At 57.6% G+C, this 20,169-nt stretch overlaps 2 protein-coding genes across 9 annotated transcripts in view; both read left to right on the forward strand.

Moving 5' to 3' along the window:
• Positions 1-1,080: 1,080 nt before the first annotated feature.
• TMEM145 (transmembrane protein 145) lies at positions 1,081-9,439 on the forward strand. Of its 7 annotated transcripts, none has more exons than XM_024132748.2 (15): positions 1,081-1,255; positions 2,031-2,105; positions 2,222-2,299; positions 2,382-2,468; positions 2,561-2,662; positions 2,766-2,850; positions 2,957-3,028; positions 3,143-3,211; positions 3,501-3,581; positions 3,670-3,748; positions 3,896-3,989; positions 4,742-4,914; positions 5,788-5,908; positions 7,942-8,148; positions 8,622-9,439. In XM_024132748.2, the coding sequence occupies exons 1-15, from the start codon at positions 1,133-1,135 to the stop codon at positions 8,868-8,870; spliced, it is 1,695 nt and encodes a 564-aa protein (XP_023988516.1). In that variant the 5' UTR covers positions 1,081-1,132; the 3' UTR covers positions 8,871-9,439. The 7 variants fall into 7 exon arrangements, with proteins under 7 accessions (XP_023988516.1, XP_028333272.1, XP_023988517.1 ...); XM_028477471.2 differs by having other exon boundaries at positions 9,093-9,439; XM_024132749.3 differs by having other exon boundaries at positions 2,561-2,620; positions 9,093-9,439.
• Positions 9,440-9,635: 196 nt separating this feature from the next.
• MEGF8 (multiple EGF like domains 8) overlaps positions 9,636-20,169 on the forward strand; it is a 45,786-nt gene continuing 35,252 nt past the window's right edge. For both annotated transcript variants that reach the window (XR_003676409.2, XM_007102185.4), the window contains exons 1-9: positions 9,636-10,790; positions 15,561-15,724; positions 15,966-16,172; positions 17,014-17,194; positions 17,276-17,364; positions 17,961-18,376; positions 18,838-18,983; positions 19,112-19,234; positions 19,749-19,903. Coding sequence is in view for 1 of the 2 variants with exons in the window: in XM_007102185.4 (XP_007102247.1) it covers positions 10,604-10,790; positions 15,561-15,724; positions 15,966-16,172; positions 17,014-17,194; positions 17,276-17,364; positions 17,961-18,376; positions 18,838-18,983; positions 19,112-19,234; positions 19,749-19,903 (1,668 nt within the window). In the remaining variant the exon portion in view is untranslated. The remainder of the gene's footprint in view (positions 10,791-15,560; positions 15,725-15,965; positions 16,173-17,013; positions 17,195-17,275; positions 17,365-17,960; positions 18,377-18,837; positions 18,984-19,111; positions 19,235-19,748; positions 19,904-20,169) is intronic.

Below are 20,169 nucleotides of genomic sequence, written 5' to 3' on the forward strand. Positions count from 1 at the left end.
AGGGAGGGGAGGGGAGGGAGGGAGGGGAGGGGAGGGAGGGAGGGAGAAAGGAAAGAAACCTGGCAGCATACCTACTATCCCTCCTGTCAACAACTGGCTGAAGCCAAGTAGCAGAGGCTCCTTTTTTGTGGGGTCCACACTCTCCTTTGAAAGCATTTCACACACTTACGTTTCCTGCTTGGCCTCCTGACTTAGAAAGTTTTTTAAAATGATATTTTGAGGAGCAGCAGATTTTCTGCAGTGGAGGGGGAGGGATGAAGCTGGAAATGTGTTGGAATCTGATCAGGAAAATGAAGCTGAGGGGCTTGGACTGTACTCTAAAGCTTTTCCAGGGCTCCCCATTGCCCACAGGGAAACCATAAAGTCAGTACCAGGGTGTAGGGGACTGGACTGGGAGGTCACACAGCTGTGACTTGGCTGAGGTTTTATGGGAAGGAAGTAGCAATGCTGGGATTTGAGCCCAAGCAATTGATTTCAGAGTCTGCTTGTGGGTTTCTCACAATACCACCTCTTCTGCCTCACAGCAGCTGGTTTCCGACCCTGGTAAGCAGTGACAGGGCAGGGTCAGGCAGCAGGGTGTAGTGGTTGTGGCTGAGGGCTCTCTGCCACTTCGGAGCTGTGTGGCCCAGAACAAGTGGTTTGCCTACTCTGTGTCTCTGTAGGCACTTCACAGAGTGCATGGGATTTGTGGTGGTCACAGCTGGTGATGGCTGTTATGGGGGCGGGGATGGGCAGTCAAAGAGCAGTTTGGGGACTAAACTGGGGGGAGGTCAGGACAGAGCTGGGGCCTGGGGGTTGTGGGCCATCCTGAGATGGCAGTCTGGAGGAGGATACTCGGCTTGGGGGAATGTGAGTTCACTTTAGGACACGGGGAGCTGGAGGTACCAAGGAGATTCCCAGAGGGGAGGACTGAGGCTGCGGAGGCGTGGAAAGGATGGGAAAGGGGCGTCCCCTCCCACGGGGATTGGGAAGGGTCCAGGCCGGGTCATCCTGGAGGAGGGGGCAGGGAACGCGGCTCCCGGCGGCCCCTTTAATCGGGGGCGCGCGCCAGCCGGCCCGCGCGCTCTCGCCGCCGTCGCCGGGCCGGAGTGGGAGCCGGAGCTGAGCCCGAGCTGGGGCCGGAGCGGGTGGAATGGAGCCCCCGCGCGCGCCCGCTCTGCGCCGCCTGCTGCTGCCGCCGCTGCTACTCCTGCTGCTGCCACTGCCCCCCCGCGCCCGGGCCAAGTATGTGAGGGGCAACCTCAGCTCCAAGGAGGTGAGCGCGGCGGGCCTTCCCCTGCCACCCGCCGGGCCCCCGAGGGACGAGAGGGAGGGGAGGGGGCAGGTCCCGCCCCGCCCCCTGCCGCCTCTCCCGGGCGGTCCCTGAGTGCTGCGCGGGGGGTGGGGTGGGGGTGGAGTGGGGGGTGGGCAGGCACAGTGCGGGACTGGGTCTGGGTGGAGGCTGAGGGGGGCCATTGGGTCGAGAGGAGACTCGGGGATTGTAGGAGGGACATTGAGGTCAGAGTTGGGCGAGGAGGGGGGCCGGGTTGGGAGTCGGAGTTTGGGGTGGGGGTGGGAGACGCCGAGGTGGTGCTGAAGGGACAGCACTTTTCACTGCGCATTGAGCCTGAGTTCACACTCCTGTTCAGGACCAGGAGAGGGCCGTTTGGAATACTCCCCAGCACCTAATGGTCTCTGGGACCACCGTGAGGGCGTGTGTGGATAATTAGGGGAAAGCCGGTGGGATGGTATCCCTGAGACAAGGTGTCCAGGATGGGGATCTGGCCCTCCAGGGTCTTTCTCAGGCGCCTGGCAAATGGGAGAATGTTTGAAAGGAGGGGAAGAAACTTGAGGGGGGGGCACCTGAAGGAGGAATCCTGGAACCAAGGTGAAAGGATCACAGAAGAATTTTGGAGGTGACTTGGTCCCCTTATGCTTCTTGGGAAACCAGGTATTCCAGGGTAGGGAAGAAAAGTTGGGGGGGCTGTCTGTGGAGTCGAGGAGAGTTCTCAAGGGACTCAGAAGAGGGTCTGAGTGGGCCCCTTTTCCAGGACTGGGTGTTCCTGACGAGATTTTGCTTCCTCTCGGATTACGGCCGACTGGACTTCCGTTTCCGATACCCTGAGGTGAGCCTTCCCCAAGCACTCACCATGCTAAGGCTGGATGCTCCCTTGGCTTCCCAAGGCAAGGGTTACCCCAGCTCCCTATGCTCCCCCAACCCCCAAAATCTTTGGGTCTGCAGGCCAAGTGCTGTCAGAACATCCTCCTCTATTTCGACGACCCATCCCAGTGGCCAGCCGTGTACAAGGCAGGGGACAAGGTGAAGTCTGTGAGGAGGGTGTAGGGGAGGGGGGATAAGGTCGAAGCTAGCCAAGGAGTGACCATGGCCCTGCCTCCCCTAGGACTGCCTGGCCAAGGAGTCAGTGATCAGGCCAGAGAACAACCAGGTCATCAACCTCACCACCCAGTATGCCTGGTCTGGCTGTCAGGTACGGGCCCAGCCTGGGGGAATGGGCAGGTGCTGGAGGTCAAGGGCCAGGGGGAGGCACAGGCAGGCTTCAGCCTTCTTGCTCCTCCCCAGGTGGTGTCAGAGGAGGGAATGCGCTACCTGAGCTGCTCTAGCGGCCGCAGCTTCCGCTCAGTGCGTGAAAGGTGGTGGTACATTGCACTCAGCAAGTGTGGGGTAAGGGGCTGGGCCGGCCACCGGGGACTGCCTTCTCCTCCTCGCCTTCCTGTTGACCCCCTCCCTGCCCAGGGCCCCCCTTAGGCCTCCACACTACCCACAGGGAGATGGGCTGCAGCTGGAGTATGAGATGGTCCTCACCAATGGCAAGTCCTTCTGGACACGGCATTTCTCTGCTGATGAGTTTGGTGAGCATATGGGGACCCAGGATCTTTTGTGGGAACCCAGAGCTGGGAGCCTGTTGAGGGACACCCATCCTGACTGCACGGTTTCCTCCTTCCACCAAATTGGCAGGGATCCTGGAGACAGATTTGACTTTTCTTCTCATCTTCATCCTCATCTTCTTCCTCTCCTGTTACTTTGGATGTGAGTCCAGCACATGGGGTGGAGGGGAGAGATGGGGGAGGGGAAACAAGGTTGGAGGAGATGAGCTGCTCTCCCTTCCTGTCTGTGTACAGCCTTCCCCTACCCTCCTTCCAGATTTGCTGAAAGGTCGTCAGCTGCTCCACACGACTTATAAAATGTTCATGGCTGCAGCAGGAGTGGAGGGTGAGGTTAAGAGTATTCCAACTTTTGAGTTCTGTGGGACAAGGGCCTTAGGGCTCACATACCTGGGCCTAAGCAAGGAGGGGCTGGGGACCTGGACTCCTGGGTCAGAGGGAGGAGGGGTCTGGGGCCTGGACTCCAGAGTTTCCTAGGAGGTCAGTGGGAATAAAGGGTCTAGAATCCTGATGGGGGTGAAGAAAGGGTTTTGGTCATCTGGATCATAGTGTTAGGGAACAGTGATGCCCTAAAGCTGCTTTCTGTCCTTTCCTCTCTCTGCCCATCCTCCCCCCAGTCCTGAGCCTCCTGTTCTTCTGCATCTACTGGGGCCAATATGCCACTGATGGCATTGGCAATGAGAGTCTGAAGATCTTGGGTGAGAATGAAGTGGGCCCGGGAGCGTGCCGGGGCTCCTCTCCAGTTTGAGCCCTGTGTCTGAGCTGCCCTCTCCTCCCTCCTACCAGCCAAGCTGCTCTTCTCCTCCAGCTTCCTCATCTTCCTGCTGATGCTCATCCTTCTGGGGAAGGGATTCACGGTGACACGGTGCCCAGGCTGGGGCGGGAGGGACCACTGTGTGTGGGGGGGTGGCTGGGCTAGGGAGCAGGGCAGAGATTGGGCTGGGGGGGTGGCTGCCCCCTCCTCTCTTGACGGCCCCCACCCCTGCTGTCCCCCCTCACGGCCTGCCGCCAGGGGCCGCATCAGCCACTCGGGCTCGGTGAAGCTGTCTGTCTACATGACGCTGTACACCCTCACCCACGTGGTGCTGGTCATCTACGAGGCCGAGGTGAGTCCTGCCTGCCACTGCTCAGGCTCTGCCCCGTCCTCCTCGCCCTTCAAAGCTTTTGGTGGCCTCTTCCACCTGTCTGCTAGCCCTTCCCCGCATCGCGCTCTTCCTGGCTCTCTCTCTCCCGCTCTGTGGTTTTCCGCCTTCCCATCTGTCTAAGTGCATTCCTCCCCGCTTCACCATCTCTGAGGAGCTCTCTTCCTCCTCCCTCTGTCTCTCACTGTCTGTCACATTTAATGCTCAGTGTCGTGATTAAGTTCAGGAGTCACACAGACCTGGATTCCGCTCTGGTTCTCCCACTTCCCAGCTGGCTAACCTTGGCTGCTGGCCCCCATCTCTGGGCCTGTTTCCTCTTCTGTAAAACTAGGAGGATCTTACCTACCCCAGGGGACTTCGCTAAGGCTTTATATCACCTTGACTTTGGCCGAAAGTCTTCCTGCTTAGCCTCAGCTTCCCCTTCTGTGAAGTGGGGTGAAAGTAAGACCTACTTCATCACGTTGATGCAAATAGAAAAGCTTACACATGGTGTTGTTTAGCCCCCTGTATTGGGCCCATGGTAGCAGATATATTCTCTATCTTTTCACCCTCTCTCTCTACTTCTATATGCCTTCATCTCTATCTCTCATTCTCCTGCTGCTGCTTCTGTCCTGACCAAGTACCTCTGCCCCCTGGGTACCTGAGGGTGGGGTCTGGGGTCCCTGTGTGGAGAGTTGGAGGCCAGGGCTATGACCAGCCTTCTCCCTTGGGTCCAGTTCTTTGACCCGGGCCAGGTACTGTACACGTATGAGTCGCCAGCGGGCTACGGGCTCATCGGGCTACAGGTGGCAGCTTACGTGTGGTTCTGCTATGCCGTGCTCATCTCCTTGCGTCACTTCCCAGAGAAGCAGCCCTTTTATGTGCCCTTCTTTGCTGCCTACACCCTCTGGTGAGACGTGCTGGGGCCCCAACCTGTCCCTGCCTTCCCCGGCTTCTCAGAAATGGCTGTTCCCAACTCAAACCCTCCTCTTGGAGGCAGATGGGCTTTCAAGTTAGGCAGCTGTCACCAGAGTCTGCCACTTACTCACTTTGTAACCTGGAAAGAATTACTTTCCCAAAGTGAAAAAAAGAGTGCCTCAGGTTACTTGCCCATAACGAGAGGTTGTCAGGGGGTATCTCCTGCAAAGGGTTATCTTGAGCATGCATAGGGCAACAGATGAGGGCTTCGAGTCTGGCACATAGTAAATGTCCAATAAAAGCTAGTTGTGATATTTTTTATTCAACATAACACAGCAGTAAAATAGGTGGATTCTAAGCCAGATTGCCTGGGTTTAGACCCAGTTCTGAAGCTTGTAAACTGTGTGACCTTACACGAGTCAATTAAATTCTCTCTGCCTCGGTTTCCTCACCTGTTTAATGGGGATGGAAGTTGTACCTGCCTCATAGAGTCACGGTGAGAGTTAGATGAGCGTATATATGTGAAATGCTTAGAAACAGGTCTGGCATGCAGTAAGTCCTTAATTGTTTTTATCGTATGTTAATTCATTCATCAAACATCTATAGATTTCCTATCAGGTGCCAGGATTGGGGTGGGATAGAACTGAGTTAAATTCAACCTACTCCTTGCCCCCCGCCCCCAAATTTCCCATGCCAGTGGGATTCCTGTCTCCTTTTAACCTCTGGCTTCTGAAGGTCACACTGGCTTCCCTCCAGTTTGGGACCCACTTGGGACCTATGTGTGTGCATAGCAGGGTATTTGGGCCCATGGGGTGGGGTGGAAGGCAGGGACAGTGTCTCTACAGACCCAATACCTCCCCTTCAGGTTCTTTGCAGTTCCGGTCATGGCCCTGATCGCCAACTTTGGGATCCCCAAGTGGGCCCGGGAGAAGATTGTCAATGGCATCCAGCTGGGGATCCATTTGTATGCCCACGGCGTGTTCCTGGTGAGGCTGGGCGTGCAGTTGGGGATGGGAAACCAATGGGTGGAGGATGCATGAGGCTCTCCACGCCTGAGCTGCCTGAACCTTCTGTTCTGAGCTCTTGATCCGTTTCCTTCTCTTCATCCCTTTAGTCATTCAATAGACACTTATTGAGAGCCTGCTGGGTTCTGGCAGGCTATTCCACTGTATCCCCCAGAGTCCACCCCCTTCTATTCCTCTCTCCCACTTTTGTGTCCTGGTCTCTTCCCCCAACCCCACCCTCTTTCTTTGCCCCCCTCCCCATTTCCATCCTGACCCTGTGTCCCTAGACTCTCACTCTTCCCTTCTGTATCCCCACTGCCTTCCCTAAGCCCCTTGGTCTCTCCTCCCCCCTCCCCCCCACATTCTTCCATCTCTGCTGCTCTATCACAGGAAGAAGCAACTGGGGTGGGTCAGGCTGGGGCTTCAGGGGGCCTACATCTGAATGGCAGCAGAGGGTTTGAGCACCAAACCTCTTCTTTGCCTTGGTTTACATCCTATCTGGCCTTCTGGCTGACAGTTCTTCTATCCATCCATCCATCCATCCATCCACCATTCAACGGACAACTGTCTCGAACCAGCCTCTGTTTCATGCTGGGAACACTCACGTGCATTTATTTCGTCCTCTTGTTTAATTGGCAGAGCAACCCCAGACAGGATGGATAACCATCACTGAACCCACTATACAGAGAGGGGAAGCTAAAGCCCAGAGAAGGGAGGTGACTTGCCAGGCTCCATGGCCTTTGGTGGTCGGGGGCAGGGGGACTTTGAACCCAATCCTTCTCCAGCAGACACAAGATCTGGCATAAGAAGGAATCACACAGGGAAATAGGCATTGCTGAAGACCCCGGCTCCTGACTCAAGGGGTCCACCATGTATTCTTTGCAGGGAATATACTGAGCCACTGAGGGAGGGGGCCAGGTCCCGCATGTTCTACCCTAGAACCTTAGGTACAGACTCACTTTCCCGGGACAGTCCCTCTTGAGGCTCTGTTCCAGGAAGTCACAAAGGGACAGAGAGAGGAGAAATGCTGAGAACCCACCATGTGCCAGGCTCTGCACCAGTGGTTTTCATTTCCACCCTCTCTTCATCTTTCCAAGTAGGCACTGTAACCCCTTTTCTGCAGTGAGGCTCTGGGAATTTAATCAATGTGCCCCAGATCCCACACCCAGTGAGCTGTGGGGCTGGGAGGTGGGGTGCCCTTTCTGTTATACTTCACCTTCAACCAGTTTCCTTCCTAAAAATGCTCATGTTAGCTCAGCACAGCTCCACCTCTGGCACTCTGCTGTTCTTCGGTTTCAGCTCCTTGTTCACTTATTCAGCAACTACCTTAGAGGGACTGTGCTGGGCTCCCGTGTTGCAGTGCTAGGGTCACACCCGGTCCCTGCCCTCATGGCCTGCCAGCTAATTCAGGAGACATCTCTGCATTCAACCAATATTTATTGAGAGCTTGTATGTGTCAGGCACTGCTCTAAAGGTATTGGGGTTTCAGCAGGGAAGAGAACAGTCAAGTACCTGCCCTCATGGAGCTAACATTTTAGAGTCTGTCAGTTGCTGTTCAATTGAACTTTCTGTGTTTATGAAAATATTCTACAGTCTGTGCTGTCCCATACGATAGCTACTAACCACATGTGGCTATTGAGCACTTAAACGTGGCTAGTGTGACTGAGAAATGAAAGTTTTAGTTTAATTTTGATTAATTTAAATTTAAATAGCCACATATAGCTAGTAGCTATCATACTAGACAGAGTAGGACGCTGAAGCTTAACCATTCAGTGATAACTGGCTGATCAGGGCTCTGATGGAGGAAGCATCGGCAGAGTAGTAAGAGTTGTGATGGACGGGAAAGGTTAGAGCCCAGGGCACTGCGAGAGCTCAGAGGAGGCGCCTAATCCAGTTGAAGGGTTTCAGGGAAGCGGGGATGTCAAGTGAAGGGGAATCCTCAGGGCCTCATGTTTATGGAGGCAGCCTGAGGCCTGGACAGTCCTTCTCCACCCTGCGCCTGTCCTCCGCCCCAGATCATGACACGCCCTTCGGCGGCCAACAAGAACTTCCCGTACCACGTGCGCACGTCGCAGATCGCCTCGGCCGGAGCCCCAGGCCCCGGAGGAAGCCAATCCGCAGACAAGGCCTTCCCGCAACACGTCTACGGGAACGTGACGTTCATCAGCGACTCGGTGCCCAACTTCACGGAGCTCTTCTCCATCCCCCCGCCCACCTCCTGCGTAAGCCCCGCGGCCCCGGCGCCGGAGGAGCTGCTGGTGCCGCCCCTGGAGTACTTGACCCCGCTCCCGGCCCCTCCACCGCCCTCCACGTACAGGCGCCTGAGCCCACCCCCTGGCTTTCGCACCCCCAGCGCCCCAACGCCGCGCCGCGACCGTCCCCCGGCGCCCGCGCCCACCTTGCCGGACTGGGTCCTGGCGCTGTTGCGTACGCCCCCTCAGACACCCCGCGCGGTGCCCCCTCCGCCGCCGGCCTTCCGCGGTTCTCCCCCGCCTCCCCGGCCGCCGCCGGAGTTCGCCCGGCGCACCCCGACGCCGCCCCTTGAGTACCTGGCCCCACTGTCCAGGCGCCCCTGACTGACACCTGCGCCCACACCTCGGGAGGGGGGATCATCGGGGGAAGAGGGACGGGCCTTCGGGGCCGCATCTGCCCCCCGTGGGTCCTGGACGGCCTCTGACCCTGACCCCCCTCCCAGGCCGGGAAGCAGGTGGAGGAGACAGCGGTGGCGGCGGCGGTGGCCCCGAGGGGCCGCGTGGTGACCATGGCCGAGCCGGGCGCGGCCTCCCCGCCCCCTCCCGCTCGGTTCCCCAAGGCGGCCGACCCGAGCTGGGATGGCCCGACGCCGCCCTACCAGCCGCTCGTGCCCCAGACAGCGGCGCCGCACACCGGCTTCACCGAATACTTCAGCATGCACACGGCCGGGGGCACCGCACCCCCGGTCTGAGCACCCCTGCCCGCCCCTGCCCCATGGGCCGCGCGCCGGGCCCCGGCCGGGCTCCGGATCCCCGCTCTATCCCGGCCCCAGGGCTCTGCCAACCCCGGCCTTCCCAAACCTCCCCACCCCGCGCGCCCAGGTAGGGGTGCATAGTGTCCCGCTCCCGCCCCTTCCCCCGAATCTTGTGCCAAACGGTCCCGCGGGAGCCGCTCTCCCCGTCCCCTCCCTCAGCCCCTGCCCCGAGCGGCACCGGATTCTGGGCTCCCGCTGTTCCGTGACCTCCGGCCCCCTGGCCCCCTCCGAGACCTCTGACCCCGCCGGACCCCGGAACACCAGTGACGATCGCCGGGACCCTGCCTGTGACTCTCCAGGACTCCGCGACCCCGAGCCACCGCTCCCGGGACGAATGTTGTGAAGCTAGTCTCGACTCATACCTTCCCTTGGGATCTCTGTGACCTAGGACCCGTATTCTGTCCACCCTATCTCCATCCCGGAGGCCCTCCCTCAGGTCCTTGGCAGAAAGACTTTTTTCCCCTTCTTGCCAAAATAAAGAGGATTCGTTGAGTTTTTATCTTTAAGATGGGCTGTTTTACATCTTGACAGTGATCAGAGACGGGGCTGAGCAAGAACTGTTCCAGGCTCGGGACCTCAGTGCGCCCAACTGTGAAATGTTATCTTGGGAGGGGCCTGCATAACCTGACCTTTTGTTGACCCAGAATCTGGGAGCCCTAAAAATATGAATCATCATCTAGCAGAGTCCTCTTATTGTACGGCTTCTTTATTTTTACCTTCTCTTCCCCAGTTAGAGGTAGAGGCGCCCTCCAGTGGCCGACGCTTCGCTCAGCCACCTGCGCCGGGAGTTCGGGTTACGATTTTAGCACTGCGCATGTGTGATTCTCACTTCGCCAGCCAAGGAGGTCACTGCTGCGCATGCGTTTAGGAACAAATGGGCGGGGAAGTTTCCGGAAGTCTCTCTCTGTGGAGGGGTGGGATTGGGTGCTCCGCAGTCCTCCCAGGGCCGCTCTGACCTGCGTCTCCGCGACTCTCGCCTCCTCGCCGTCCTCCCTCCCATCGCGGCCACTCGGCCCCCGCTCTCTCGCCCTCCAAGCGGGTCTTCCTGGGGCCGCTCTGGCCCGAGCGTCCCTTCATCTTTCTGATCTGGCTCATCCGGCTCGGAAGGGAGGCGCGGGTGGGTGAGCAAGGGAGTTCGTGTGTGGTGTCCAGGCCTGAGCCCCTGAAGACTGACTCTGCCCTGGGCACCCGCTCGCGCCCCGCCCCTGGCTGGAGGGTGGGGGTGGGGGGGTCTCTCCCGGAGGACCTTCCGGGCCAGGCCCGGCCCGCACTCTATGTAGGCCTCCGCCGAGCTGTAGAGTCCTTCGCCCACTGGGGACCCAGTGGTCCATAAGGTCCATTTCGGCCTGCAGCGGCCCGTTTATGGGGTCAGCCAGCGTATGGGGGCCCATGTCTGTAAGGGACTCCCGTGGCCCCTAGGGGTCTGCCCCGTACGTAACGACCCCATTTACAGGGTTTTCCATGGGTGTATAAGGGCCCACCCCTCGGTTTCCAGAGCCCATCAACAGCGGCGGTTCCCTTCGCGGGGACAGCGACTCCTGGACCTCCCTGGTCTACATGGCCATGTCCCATCTATAGAGGTCGCATTTGCAGGTCTTCAAACTGGGTGGAGGGGCTTCTCCGGGTCTTTAGGACCCGTCCCTCTGTAAGGGTCAGTGCTGGAGGCAGCGATGGCCCTGGGCCGGGCTCTGGCTGCGGCGCTGGCTCTATCTTTGGCCGTGCTGGGGCCACTGTCCCCTGGGGCCCGGGCAGGGGACTGCAAGGGACAGCGGCAAGTGCTGCGGGAGGCGCCAGGCTTCGTGACAGATGGTGCGGGCAACTACAGCGTCAATGGCAATTGCGAGTGGCTCATCGAGGGTGAGTGGGGCCGTGTGGGTCACACACTGGCTGGTGCGCTAATTCATTCATTTGTGCAGTCTTGCATCCACTCACCATGTTTCCAGAACCGGTTCTGGTGCAGGCCCTTTGCTCTAAAATGCAGCCAGCCTAGGCCTTGCCTTGGAATGCCTTGAAGTCTGATGGGAGAGTTGCACCCAGACCCAGATGGACAATTACAAGCCAGAAGCATCAGTGAGGGGTATTCTGAGTAACTGTTAGAAACTCAGGCTCTGAGCCCAACCACCTGGCTTCAAATTTGGGTTCCACTTCTTACTAGCTTTGTGAATTTGGGCAGGTGGCTTCTTTCCTCTGAGGTTCAGCTTTCCCTCCCTGCAAGTGTGGATAGTAATAGTACTCCCCTCCTAGGGCTGTTGGACTTAAATGAGAACAGGTATTTACTGTGCCTGGCACATAATAAATGCCCAGTAAATGGTCTTAGGATAATTAGTGTTGTTCTTTTTAAAGTACTTCAATAAAAGGATTTATTTCAGTCATTCATGTGCCGGACATTGTCTTTGCCTCTGGGACATAGCAGCAGAGACCTCCACAGCCCCAGCAATCCCTGATGACTTGGGGCTTGGAATCCAGTGGGGGAGGCAAACATGTTAACAGACAGTCCAGTCCAGAGTGGTAGGGGCTGTGATGGAGGAACCCCACGGGCCTGGGGAGCCCAGAGGAGGTGCCTGACCTGTTGGGTGGGAGAGAGCAGAGAAGGCTTCCTGGAGGAGATGGCTGAGCTGAGACCTAAAGGACCAATAGGAATCAGCCAGGAGGAGGAGAAAGTCATTCCAGGAAGCGGGAACAGCCTGTGCAAAGGCCCCATCTCTACCCTCCTGGGCTCCCAGTCTAGTGGGGGAAACAAACCCACCCCCGAGGAGTGGGAATCCCAGAGATGACATCTGACTTAGCCTGGGCTGTACCTGAGACCAGAGGCATGTGCAGGAGAGAGCAAAAGGGCATTCCAGGTAAGGAGAATAGCCTGTGCAGAGGCCTGGAAACAGGAGGATATGATGCTTTTGAGGAACTAGAAATCTGTATGCTAAGACATAGAATCCAAGAAGACAAACAATGAGCCAGAGGCTGGAGGGTTGGGAGAAAGCAGGTGGTGTAGGACCTTGTGATTTTTGAGCTGTGTCCTGACGGCAATAGGGAGGTGGAAGAGAAATCCAAGGCAGTGGCTGGAGAAGTTCAGGAAGGCTCACTTGGCAGTGGATGAGGAGCTGGCCTCCAGGGAGAGGTAGGAGTCCCCCAGAGGAGGTCCTGGGCAAAGGCCAGAGGTGTGACAGGGTCTGGATCGTGCGGGGCCTCCTTTTGCAGCCTTTGGAGCTTGGTCTTTGTCTGGGGACACTGGGCATCTATGGAAGGTTTTGAGCAGGGGAAAGACATGATTTAATTTACGTTTTAGAAGATCTCTGTGGCTGTTGTGTGGGGTATGGATGAAGCCTGTTTTGGGGGGATGAGTGTGTTTGTCCCCAGCTTGGGGGCCATTCCTGTCTAGGGGGTGAGAAGAGAATGGGAAGTGTGTGTATGTGTTAGGGGTATAAATCATTCTCCGGCCTTTAAGAGCTCCAGCCTGGTTGGGGATGGACACAGACATTCATCCCCCGGTGTGCTCAGGGTTGAGACCGAAGGAGGTGCAGGGTTGGGTAGTCGGGCCTAGGGGAGTGAGAAGACTCTGCTGGGGGTCACAGAGGAGGAGCCACCGGAGCAGTGTTCTGAAACATACATAGGCGTTTACCGGTTGAGAAAAGGGAACAGCCTCTAGGAAGACAAAAGAGGGGCTGGTGGGTCTCAGGAGCCATGGCTAGGCTTGTCTGGTCTGGCTAAACTGTTGGCCGGGAGGAGCAGAGGGCACCAGAAGGAGGGGAAGAAGGGCCTTGAATATCATGCTGAGCAGCTTGACTTTTCTCACGGGATTGATGGGGAGCCAAAGGGGGATTTTGAGCAGGAGTGGGGCATCGCTCTCAGGCTGGGTGGGGGGTGGACTGGAGACTTGGTGTGCTAGTCTTGTGGGAGAGGATGAGTTCTGAACTGGGGCAGGAACTAAGCGGGTGGAGAGGCATGGAGAACCCTGAGAGATTTGTGACGTTTCACCAATGAGACTTGGGGGACCGGTTGGCTGGATGTTGGGGTAAGAAGGAGTCCAGGAGACTTCTGGACCCCCCTTGAGCTCCCATCCTTCCCAATGTCCATCACCTCCAAGAACCAACATGCTCCCCCATCTATTAAAAAATAAGCAACTGATCCACTTACTTTTGTACCGTGTTCACACTTCATTGTGCCCAGTCCTCATAACATCCTCGTGAATAAGAGGCATATGCCTTTGAAAAGCAGGGGCATTTAGGATCAGATCTCTGTCCAGGATGGCTTGGGGGTTAGGCCCATGTTGGGCAGAAACAGGAGGACTTGAACTTAAGGTGGAACTTGGGGAAGGCAGATGGTGAGCCGGCCCCTGGTGGGCACTTGGCAAAGATGTGCTTGTTGTGATTCTAGGAACCGAGCTTTATAGTTTGGTTGAGGCTGGTAAGATTCTGGGAGGTCTGGTTGCCTGGCCTGGCTGAATGGTTCTTCTGCGTTCTCCAGACCACAGCTCGGGGTCTATGTGTGATGTTCTTGGGGGCTCTGGCCAGAGCCTGAGGGAGAGCTGCCAACTTCAGTATTCTGTCTTGTGCATCTCTTCCTTCCTTCATCCAGTATTTGCTGAGCCCTTGCTCAATACCAGGCCCTGTGCTGGGCAATGTCGGGGAGGGATCCCCAAGATGAGTAGGCCCAGGCCATGTCCTATGGGCCTCCTTAGGCTGCAGGGGAGACACACCTGGACACAGGTGGTCCTGGCCCAGAGGAATGAAGGTCGTATTGGAAAGTGAGAACCTAGAGGGGCACCTGACCCAGCCAGGTGGCATCAGGGAAGGCTTCTTGGAGAAGGTGGGGGAAGTTTGCTGGCAGGAAGGGAGAATGTGCTCTAGACAGAGAGAGGAACTTCTGCACAGGCCCAGCTCCTGATAGAGCTGTAAGCTGTGGGGTGATGTGAGACAAGTTGAGACTCCAAACACCAGGTTAGGGAGCTGGACTTTCTCCTGGAGATGGTGGGGAGCCATGGAGGGCTTTTGAGCAGGGGAGGGTAAGGGCCAGATGTCGAGCTGGGGAGAGCCCTCAGGGACCCATGTCAGCACAGGCCAGGAGGCCAGGAAGGAGACTGAATCAGTGGTCCTGGTGAGGGAGGACAAGGCCTGGGCTGGCATGTTAGAGTCACCATCTGGGATCTTCATACCAGCCTTGGTGGCTGAGTAGAATTATCCCCATTTTACATCAAGGAAACTGAGGCCCAGAGAGCCCATGGAACTGGCCCAAGATCACACAGCCCGTGAATAGTGGACGAGCATCTCCGGTATGGAGATGGGTGTACTGAGGAGCATGGGTAAAGGGGCTGGCCTAGGGTCAGGAGCAGAGCTGGAACCCAGGTCTCCTAGTCTCCCTAGCCCACAAGCCTTCCCTGAGCCCCTAGTGGGAGATGTGGGATGAGAGAACCTTCTGCAGCCAGGACCTGGCAGAGAGCAAGAAGAGCGACAGTGCTAGGAGTAGTAGCATTATGAAGTGCTAGGCCCTATCGTAAGCACTTTAGGTGCATTATCCATTATGGCCTCCCATGTGGTCGCAGTCAGACTACTGGGGACTGCAGTCCTCTGAACACTCACCTGGGCCGGGCATCCAAGAAGGCTCCCTCACAGGGCTGGCAGTTGATGCTGGCTGTCAGCTGGAAGCTCAGCTGGGGTGACAGCTGGGACGCCTACAGATGGCCCCTCCACGTGACTTTGGCTTTTCATAGCATGACAGCTGGGTTCTGAGGAGTATTCCACGAGGCCCAGGTAAAAATTGCAGGCTTCCTCTGATCTAGCCTCGGAAGTCCCAGAGCATCACTTCTGGTTTGTATTGGCCAAGCTAGTCTCTGAGGTTCTTCCCAGATACAAGGGGCCGGGAGTCAGCCATCTTCTCTTGATGGGATTAGTGGCCTAGAAGTTTGAATCGACCAGAGTGATTATATCCCCATTTTACGGATGAAGAAACAGATCCAGAGAGGTTAACTGACTTGCCCAAGGTCACACAGCTAGTGGCTAGTAAGTGGCAGAGCCAAGATTGGAGCCCAGGCAGTCTGGCTCCAGAGTCTGTGCCCTTAGCTACTATTCAATACAATAAACAGAGAGAAGAGACCCTGGGTGGGGGCAGAGAGGAGCTGTGGTGCTCCAAGGTTCAGTCTTTGGCCAGGGGGAAGAAAGGGACCTCTTCCCTGAGAGCTCTGTTGAGCCTGGAACAGAGGACCCTCACAGAGGTCCTTTTCCATCTGGGAGTATGCCTCTCTGCTCACGCCTGGACTGACCCTCAGGCTTGGGCATGTCTGAGGCTCAAGAATAAATGGGAAGTTCTGTGTGACCACTGGGACGGGGTTCCTCTCTCTGCACTTCGGTTTCCCCATCTGAATAGTAGGCGGTGTTCAGCCTGATCTCAGGGGTACTTTCCAGGGATGATACTGTAATTTCTTCTTTGAGCTTCTGTTCCTCTTGCTGTCGCAGCTCTGACCTCCCTGGGCTGTGAGCCTGGGAGCCCCTTGAAGGCAAGGCCCAGGTCTGACTCATCTTTGGGCCCCCATCCCAGCGGTATGAGGAGCAGGGCTTGGTGTTTGTGGGGGGGCTGCGTGGAGGCATGGGGAGAGGGTCCACATCTGAGCCTGGCCCACCTGTTCTCACGGCTCAGCCCCGAGCTCCCAGTACCGGATCCTGCTGGACTTCCTTTTCCTGGACACAGAATGCACGTATGACTACCTGTTCGTGTATGATGGTGACTCCCCCCGCGGGCCCCTGCTTGCCAGTCTCAGTGGGAGCACCCGGCCTCCGCCCATTGAGGCTTCCTCAGGCAAGGTTGGTGGGGCCCGGCTGCGGGGCTGTGGCTGGGGCATCTGAGTGGAGTGTGCAGGACAGGGGGGTAGATACACAGAGGGAAACAAAAGGCGGGGGCACTTGACATCATTCAGAAGGATACAGGGACAAAGAAAGGTGGAGAGAGACAAAGAAAGGAGATGGGGACCCCAGGGTGGGGTGGGGGCAGGAGTGGACCCCCTCCCAGTCCAGCCCCAGAGCCCTACCCGCCGTGTGCCTGCAGATGCTGCTGCACCTCTTCAGCGATGCCAACTACAACCTGCTCGGCTTCAACGCCTCGTTCCGCTTCTCCCTGTGCCCGGGGGGCTGCTACAGCCATGGGCAGTGCCAGCCCCCAGGGGTGTGTGTCTGCGAGCCGGGCTGGGGGGGCCCTGACTGCGGCCTGCAGGAGTGCCCAGCCTACTGTGGCAGCCATGGCACCTGCGCCTCGGTGAGCCTGCCCCCAGCTGTGTCCCCCGGGGGCCCTGCCCTCTGATCACAGCCACCACTCCCGTGTCCTAGACCTGACTCCGCCCCTGCCTGAAACAGCCCCTGCCATCCCATCCTCTCCCATGACGCTGACCCCCCAGGGACGCTGCTGCCTCCCACAGATCTCCTCCTTCTCCTTCCAGATCCCACTCCCCCAACCTGTTACTCCACTTCCACTCCACCTTCACTGGGGGCCCCTCCTCTGCCTGAGCTCACTCCCAACCTCACCTGTAGCCCGCTTCTCACCTGTGAACCTGCCTGCCTTCCTCGTGCCGGGCCTGACTCCACCCTCCCACCCAGCCACTCTGTCTGGCCTTGGGCCCCCAGCCATGACTTCTGACTTTTGACCACTGACCTTGGACCTAAACCATGTATATCCAGCTTTGGGACTGGATCACGCCTTGAGCCCTCCCTGCCTTGACCTCCCCGGATCTGAGCTCTTCCAGCCCAGGCCGACATTGACTTCATCGGTTTTTTTTTCTCCAACCTGCCTTTCTATCTGTCGTCATTTTCCTTTCTGGGTCTTTTTCTTTTTCCTTTCCCTTTTTCTGTTGGTCTCTCTTCTTTTCTTCTCTGCCCCCCTCTGATTGTGTCTCTGTGTCCATCTCTTCCTCTGTCTGTTGGCCTGTCTCCTTCCTGTCTCTTTCTTTGCCTCTCTGTCTTTATTTTTCCATCCTCTCCTTTCCTGTTCATCTCTCTCCTCCCGTTTTTGCTCCATCTGTCTCATCCTGGCTCGCTCTCTGCTCCCTGTCTGTTTCTGTCTCTCTCTCTCTGTCCCTGCCTTTGTGCCCCCTTCCCCCCAGCCCCTGGGACCGTGCCGCTGTGAGCCTGGTTTCCTGGGACGCGCCTGTGACCTGCACCTATGGGAGAACCAGGGGGCTGGCTGGTGGCACAACGTGAGTGCCGGGGACCCCGCCTTCTCCGCCCGTATCGGGGCGGCTGGTGCCTTCCTGTCCCCACCGGGGCTGCTGGCTGTTTTCGGAGGTGAGCAGATGGGATATGAGTCTGGGGTCTAGAGGCCTGGCAGCCTGTGGCCAGGGCCTGAGACTGTCCACCTCTCCACAGGCCAGGACCTCAACAGCGCCCTGGGTGACCTTGTCCTGTACAACTTCTCTGCCAACACCTGGGAGCGCTGGGACCTGAGTCCTGCCCCGGTATGGACCCTACCTCTGCCCTGCCTGGAGGTGCCTGTCCACTCTGTCAGACCCAGCCAGGGCACCCCAGAGCGACCCCATCACCTGCACACCCCCAGCTCCCGCAGCGTGAAACATGACCACCTACACCTCCCGCTTCTGCTTTTCTGTCTTTGATTTTCTTTCTTCTTCGTTTATCTTCCTTTCTGCATCTTACCTTTCTGTGTGTTTCCTGTCTCTCTTGGTCCATCTTTCGGTTTTTGTTTCTGACTCTTGGTCGTCTGCTCTCTCTCGGTCTCTGTGTCTCCTTCTCTCTGGGTTATGCCTCTTACTCTCTCTACTGGTCTCTGTCATTTCTCCCTGACTCCGCCTTCTCTTATTGTGTTTCTCTGTCACACCTCTCGCTATTCGCATGTGTCTGTCTTTCTGGGTCCATCTCTCTTCTTTTCTCTCTTTGTATGTCTCTGTCTTTGTCTCTGCTCCTCTCTCACCTTCTCTTTCTCTGTATCTCTGTCTCTCCATCTTGCCCTGTCTCTGCATCTCTCTCTGTCTTTCTCTTTCTCTGTGTCACCATCTGTTTCCCTCTCCATCTCTGTCTCCTGGTCTCTTCCTCACAGGCTGCCCGTCACTCCCACGTGGCTGTGGCTTGGGCCGGCTCCCTGGTGCTGATGGGTGGTGAGTTGGCTGACGGCTCCCTCACCAGTGACGTTTGGGCCTTTAGCCCGCTGGGCAGTGGCCACTGGGAGCTTCTGGCACCAGCTGCTTCCAGTTCCTCAGGGCCGCCAGGCCTGGCAGGTCATGCAGCAGCCCTAGTGGACAGCATCTGGCTCTATGTGTCTGGTGGCCGCACCCAGCACGACCTCTTCTCCTCTGGCCTCTTCCGTTTCCGCCTCGACAGCACCAGTGGGGGCTATTGGGAACAGGTGATTCCGGCAGGTGGGCGGCCCCCTGCTGCCACTGGCCATTCCATGGTGTTCCATGCCCCGTCGCGTGCCCTGTTGGTTCACGGTGGACACCGGCCCTCCACTGCCCGGTGAGTCACCTGCCCCACAACCCATGCCTTGCAGGGCCAGGCCTGGCCTAACACCCTGGGCCTTTATGCTTTAACGGTCTTTGCCCACTGGTAGACCCCTGCAGTCATTCAGTCACCCCGTCTGTCATTCATTCACTCATTTGTTTATTCACTCATTTACTCCCCGACTCACACATTCTCTAGCCGGTCATTCAGTCTCTTGGTCACTTGCTTTCCCACGCAGTCCCACTCATCCAGTCATTTAACCAACCCCTGCTTGGTGTCTAGCCCTGGCTAGATTATGCAGGGAACCCAGAGATCAATCAAACCCGGGTCCTGCCCATGAGGAGCTTCTAGTTCTGAGGGGATATAAATCCAGTAAAGCCAGTCTCAGCTATGGGTGATCACACAACTCGTAAGAGCCCAGAGGAGGGAGAGAGGCCTTTCCTGCCTCAAGCTCCTCCTCTACCCCTCCCCTACAGGTTCTCTGTGCGGGTGAACTCCACCGAGCTCTTCCACGTGGATCGGCGCGTGTGGACCACCCTGAAGGGCCGGGATGGGCTTCAGGGCCCACGGGAGCGGGCCTTTCACACAGCCAGTGTCCTGGGCAACTACATGGTGGTCTATGGTGAGGAGGCTCCCCGATCCCACCTACCTGCCTGCCTGCCAGGGGCCCAAGGCTGAGCTGAGGCTCCCTGCAGGGGTGTCCTCACCTCCCCCAGGCTTGCCAGCTGTGCCCCTTTCCTCCTTTCCCAGGGGGCAACGTGCACACACATTACCAGGAGGAAAAGTGCTATGAAGATGGCATCTTCTTCTACCACCTTGGCTGCCATCAGTGGGTGTCAGGGGCCGAGCTTGCCCCGCCAGGAACTCCTGAGGGTGAGTGGCCCCTCTGTCTCCATGAGGGGCTCCTGAGGGTCACGCTTGCTCCCACAGTGATACTGGGCTTTGGGCAGGAGCCACCCCGGTCCTTGTTGGGGTGAGCCCAGTATCCTATGGGAGCTGGCCTCAGGAGGCACACCTGCACTAGAGGTAGGCCCAGGGCATTGTTGCTGTGGAGATGGGAGCCATTTTCAGAAGCATCAGATCTGGGTCCAATCCAGGTTTTGCCAATTATCAGCTGTCCCAGGGGACTGCCTACAAAGAAGCAACTTTTTCAAGGTCACACAGTGGGCAAGTGGCAGAACCAGGATGGCCATTCCTAAACAACCTTTTGTACAAAAACCATCATTTAATCTCTCTGCACCTCAACTTCCTCCTCTGTAAAATGTAATAACACTTAAACCACTGGGCTGTTGTGAGAATAAATTGAGTAAGTGGTCCTCAAGGTGGGAGCCACGAAGTGGGGATGGGGGCGGTGTCACATGTCCTCGGGGGGTCTGTATTCTCCTAGGCCGAGCAGCACCTCCCAGTGGTCGGTACTCACATGTGGCAGCTGTGCTTGGTGGCAGTGTCCTGTTGGTGGCAGGGGGGTACAGTGGCCGGCCCCGTGGGGACTTGATGGCCTACAAGGTGCCTCCCTTTGTGTTCCAGGCGCCTGCTCCAGACGTGAGCACTGGGGTGATAGGGAGAGGGTGGCTGGGGAGGAGGTAGCACGTTTCCCATGGTTAAGGGAGGAAGTTGGGGGGCGTCCCTGGGAGAAGGAGGGGAGGTCAGTCCCCAGGTCCAAGGGAGGAGGAATGGTGGTCCCTGGAGCTGAGGGCAGAGGGGCAGTGGTCCCTGGGCCCTGGGCTCGGGGAGAAGTGGCCAGGGGTCCTCAAGGTTCTGAGCAGTTGGGGTTCCCTGGGCTCATCAAAGTGAGCAAGGACGTGGGA

This window comes from Physeter macrocephalus, chromosome 17 (assembly GCF_002837175.3).
Source record: "Physeter macrocephalus isolate SW-GA chromosome 17, ASM283717v5, whole genome shotgun sequence".
NCBI lineage: Eukaryota > Metazoa > Chordata > Mammalia > Artiodactyla > Physeteridae > Physeter > Physeter macrocephalus.

Bases quoted from the DNA above. Each gene is read 5' to 3' on its own strand.
- TMEM145 (XM_024132747.2), top strand. From the start codon at position 1,133: ATGGAGCCCCCGCGCGCGCCCGCTCTGCGCCGCCTGCTGCTGCCGCCG. The intron at 2,469-2,560 runs GTACGGGCCCAG...GCTCCTCCCCAG, and splicing joins ATGCCTGGTCTGGCTGTCAG to GTGGTGTCAGAGGAGGGAAT. The intron at 3,029-3,142 runs GTGAGTCCAGCA...CCCTCCTTCCAG, and splicing joins CCTCTCCTGTTACTTTGGAT to ATTTGCTGAAAGGTCGTCAG.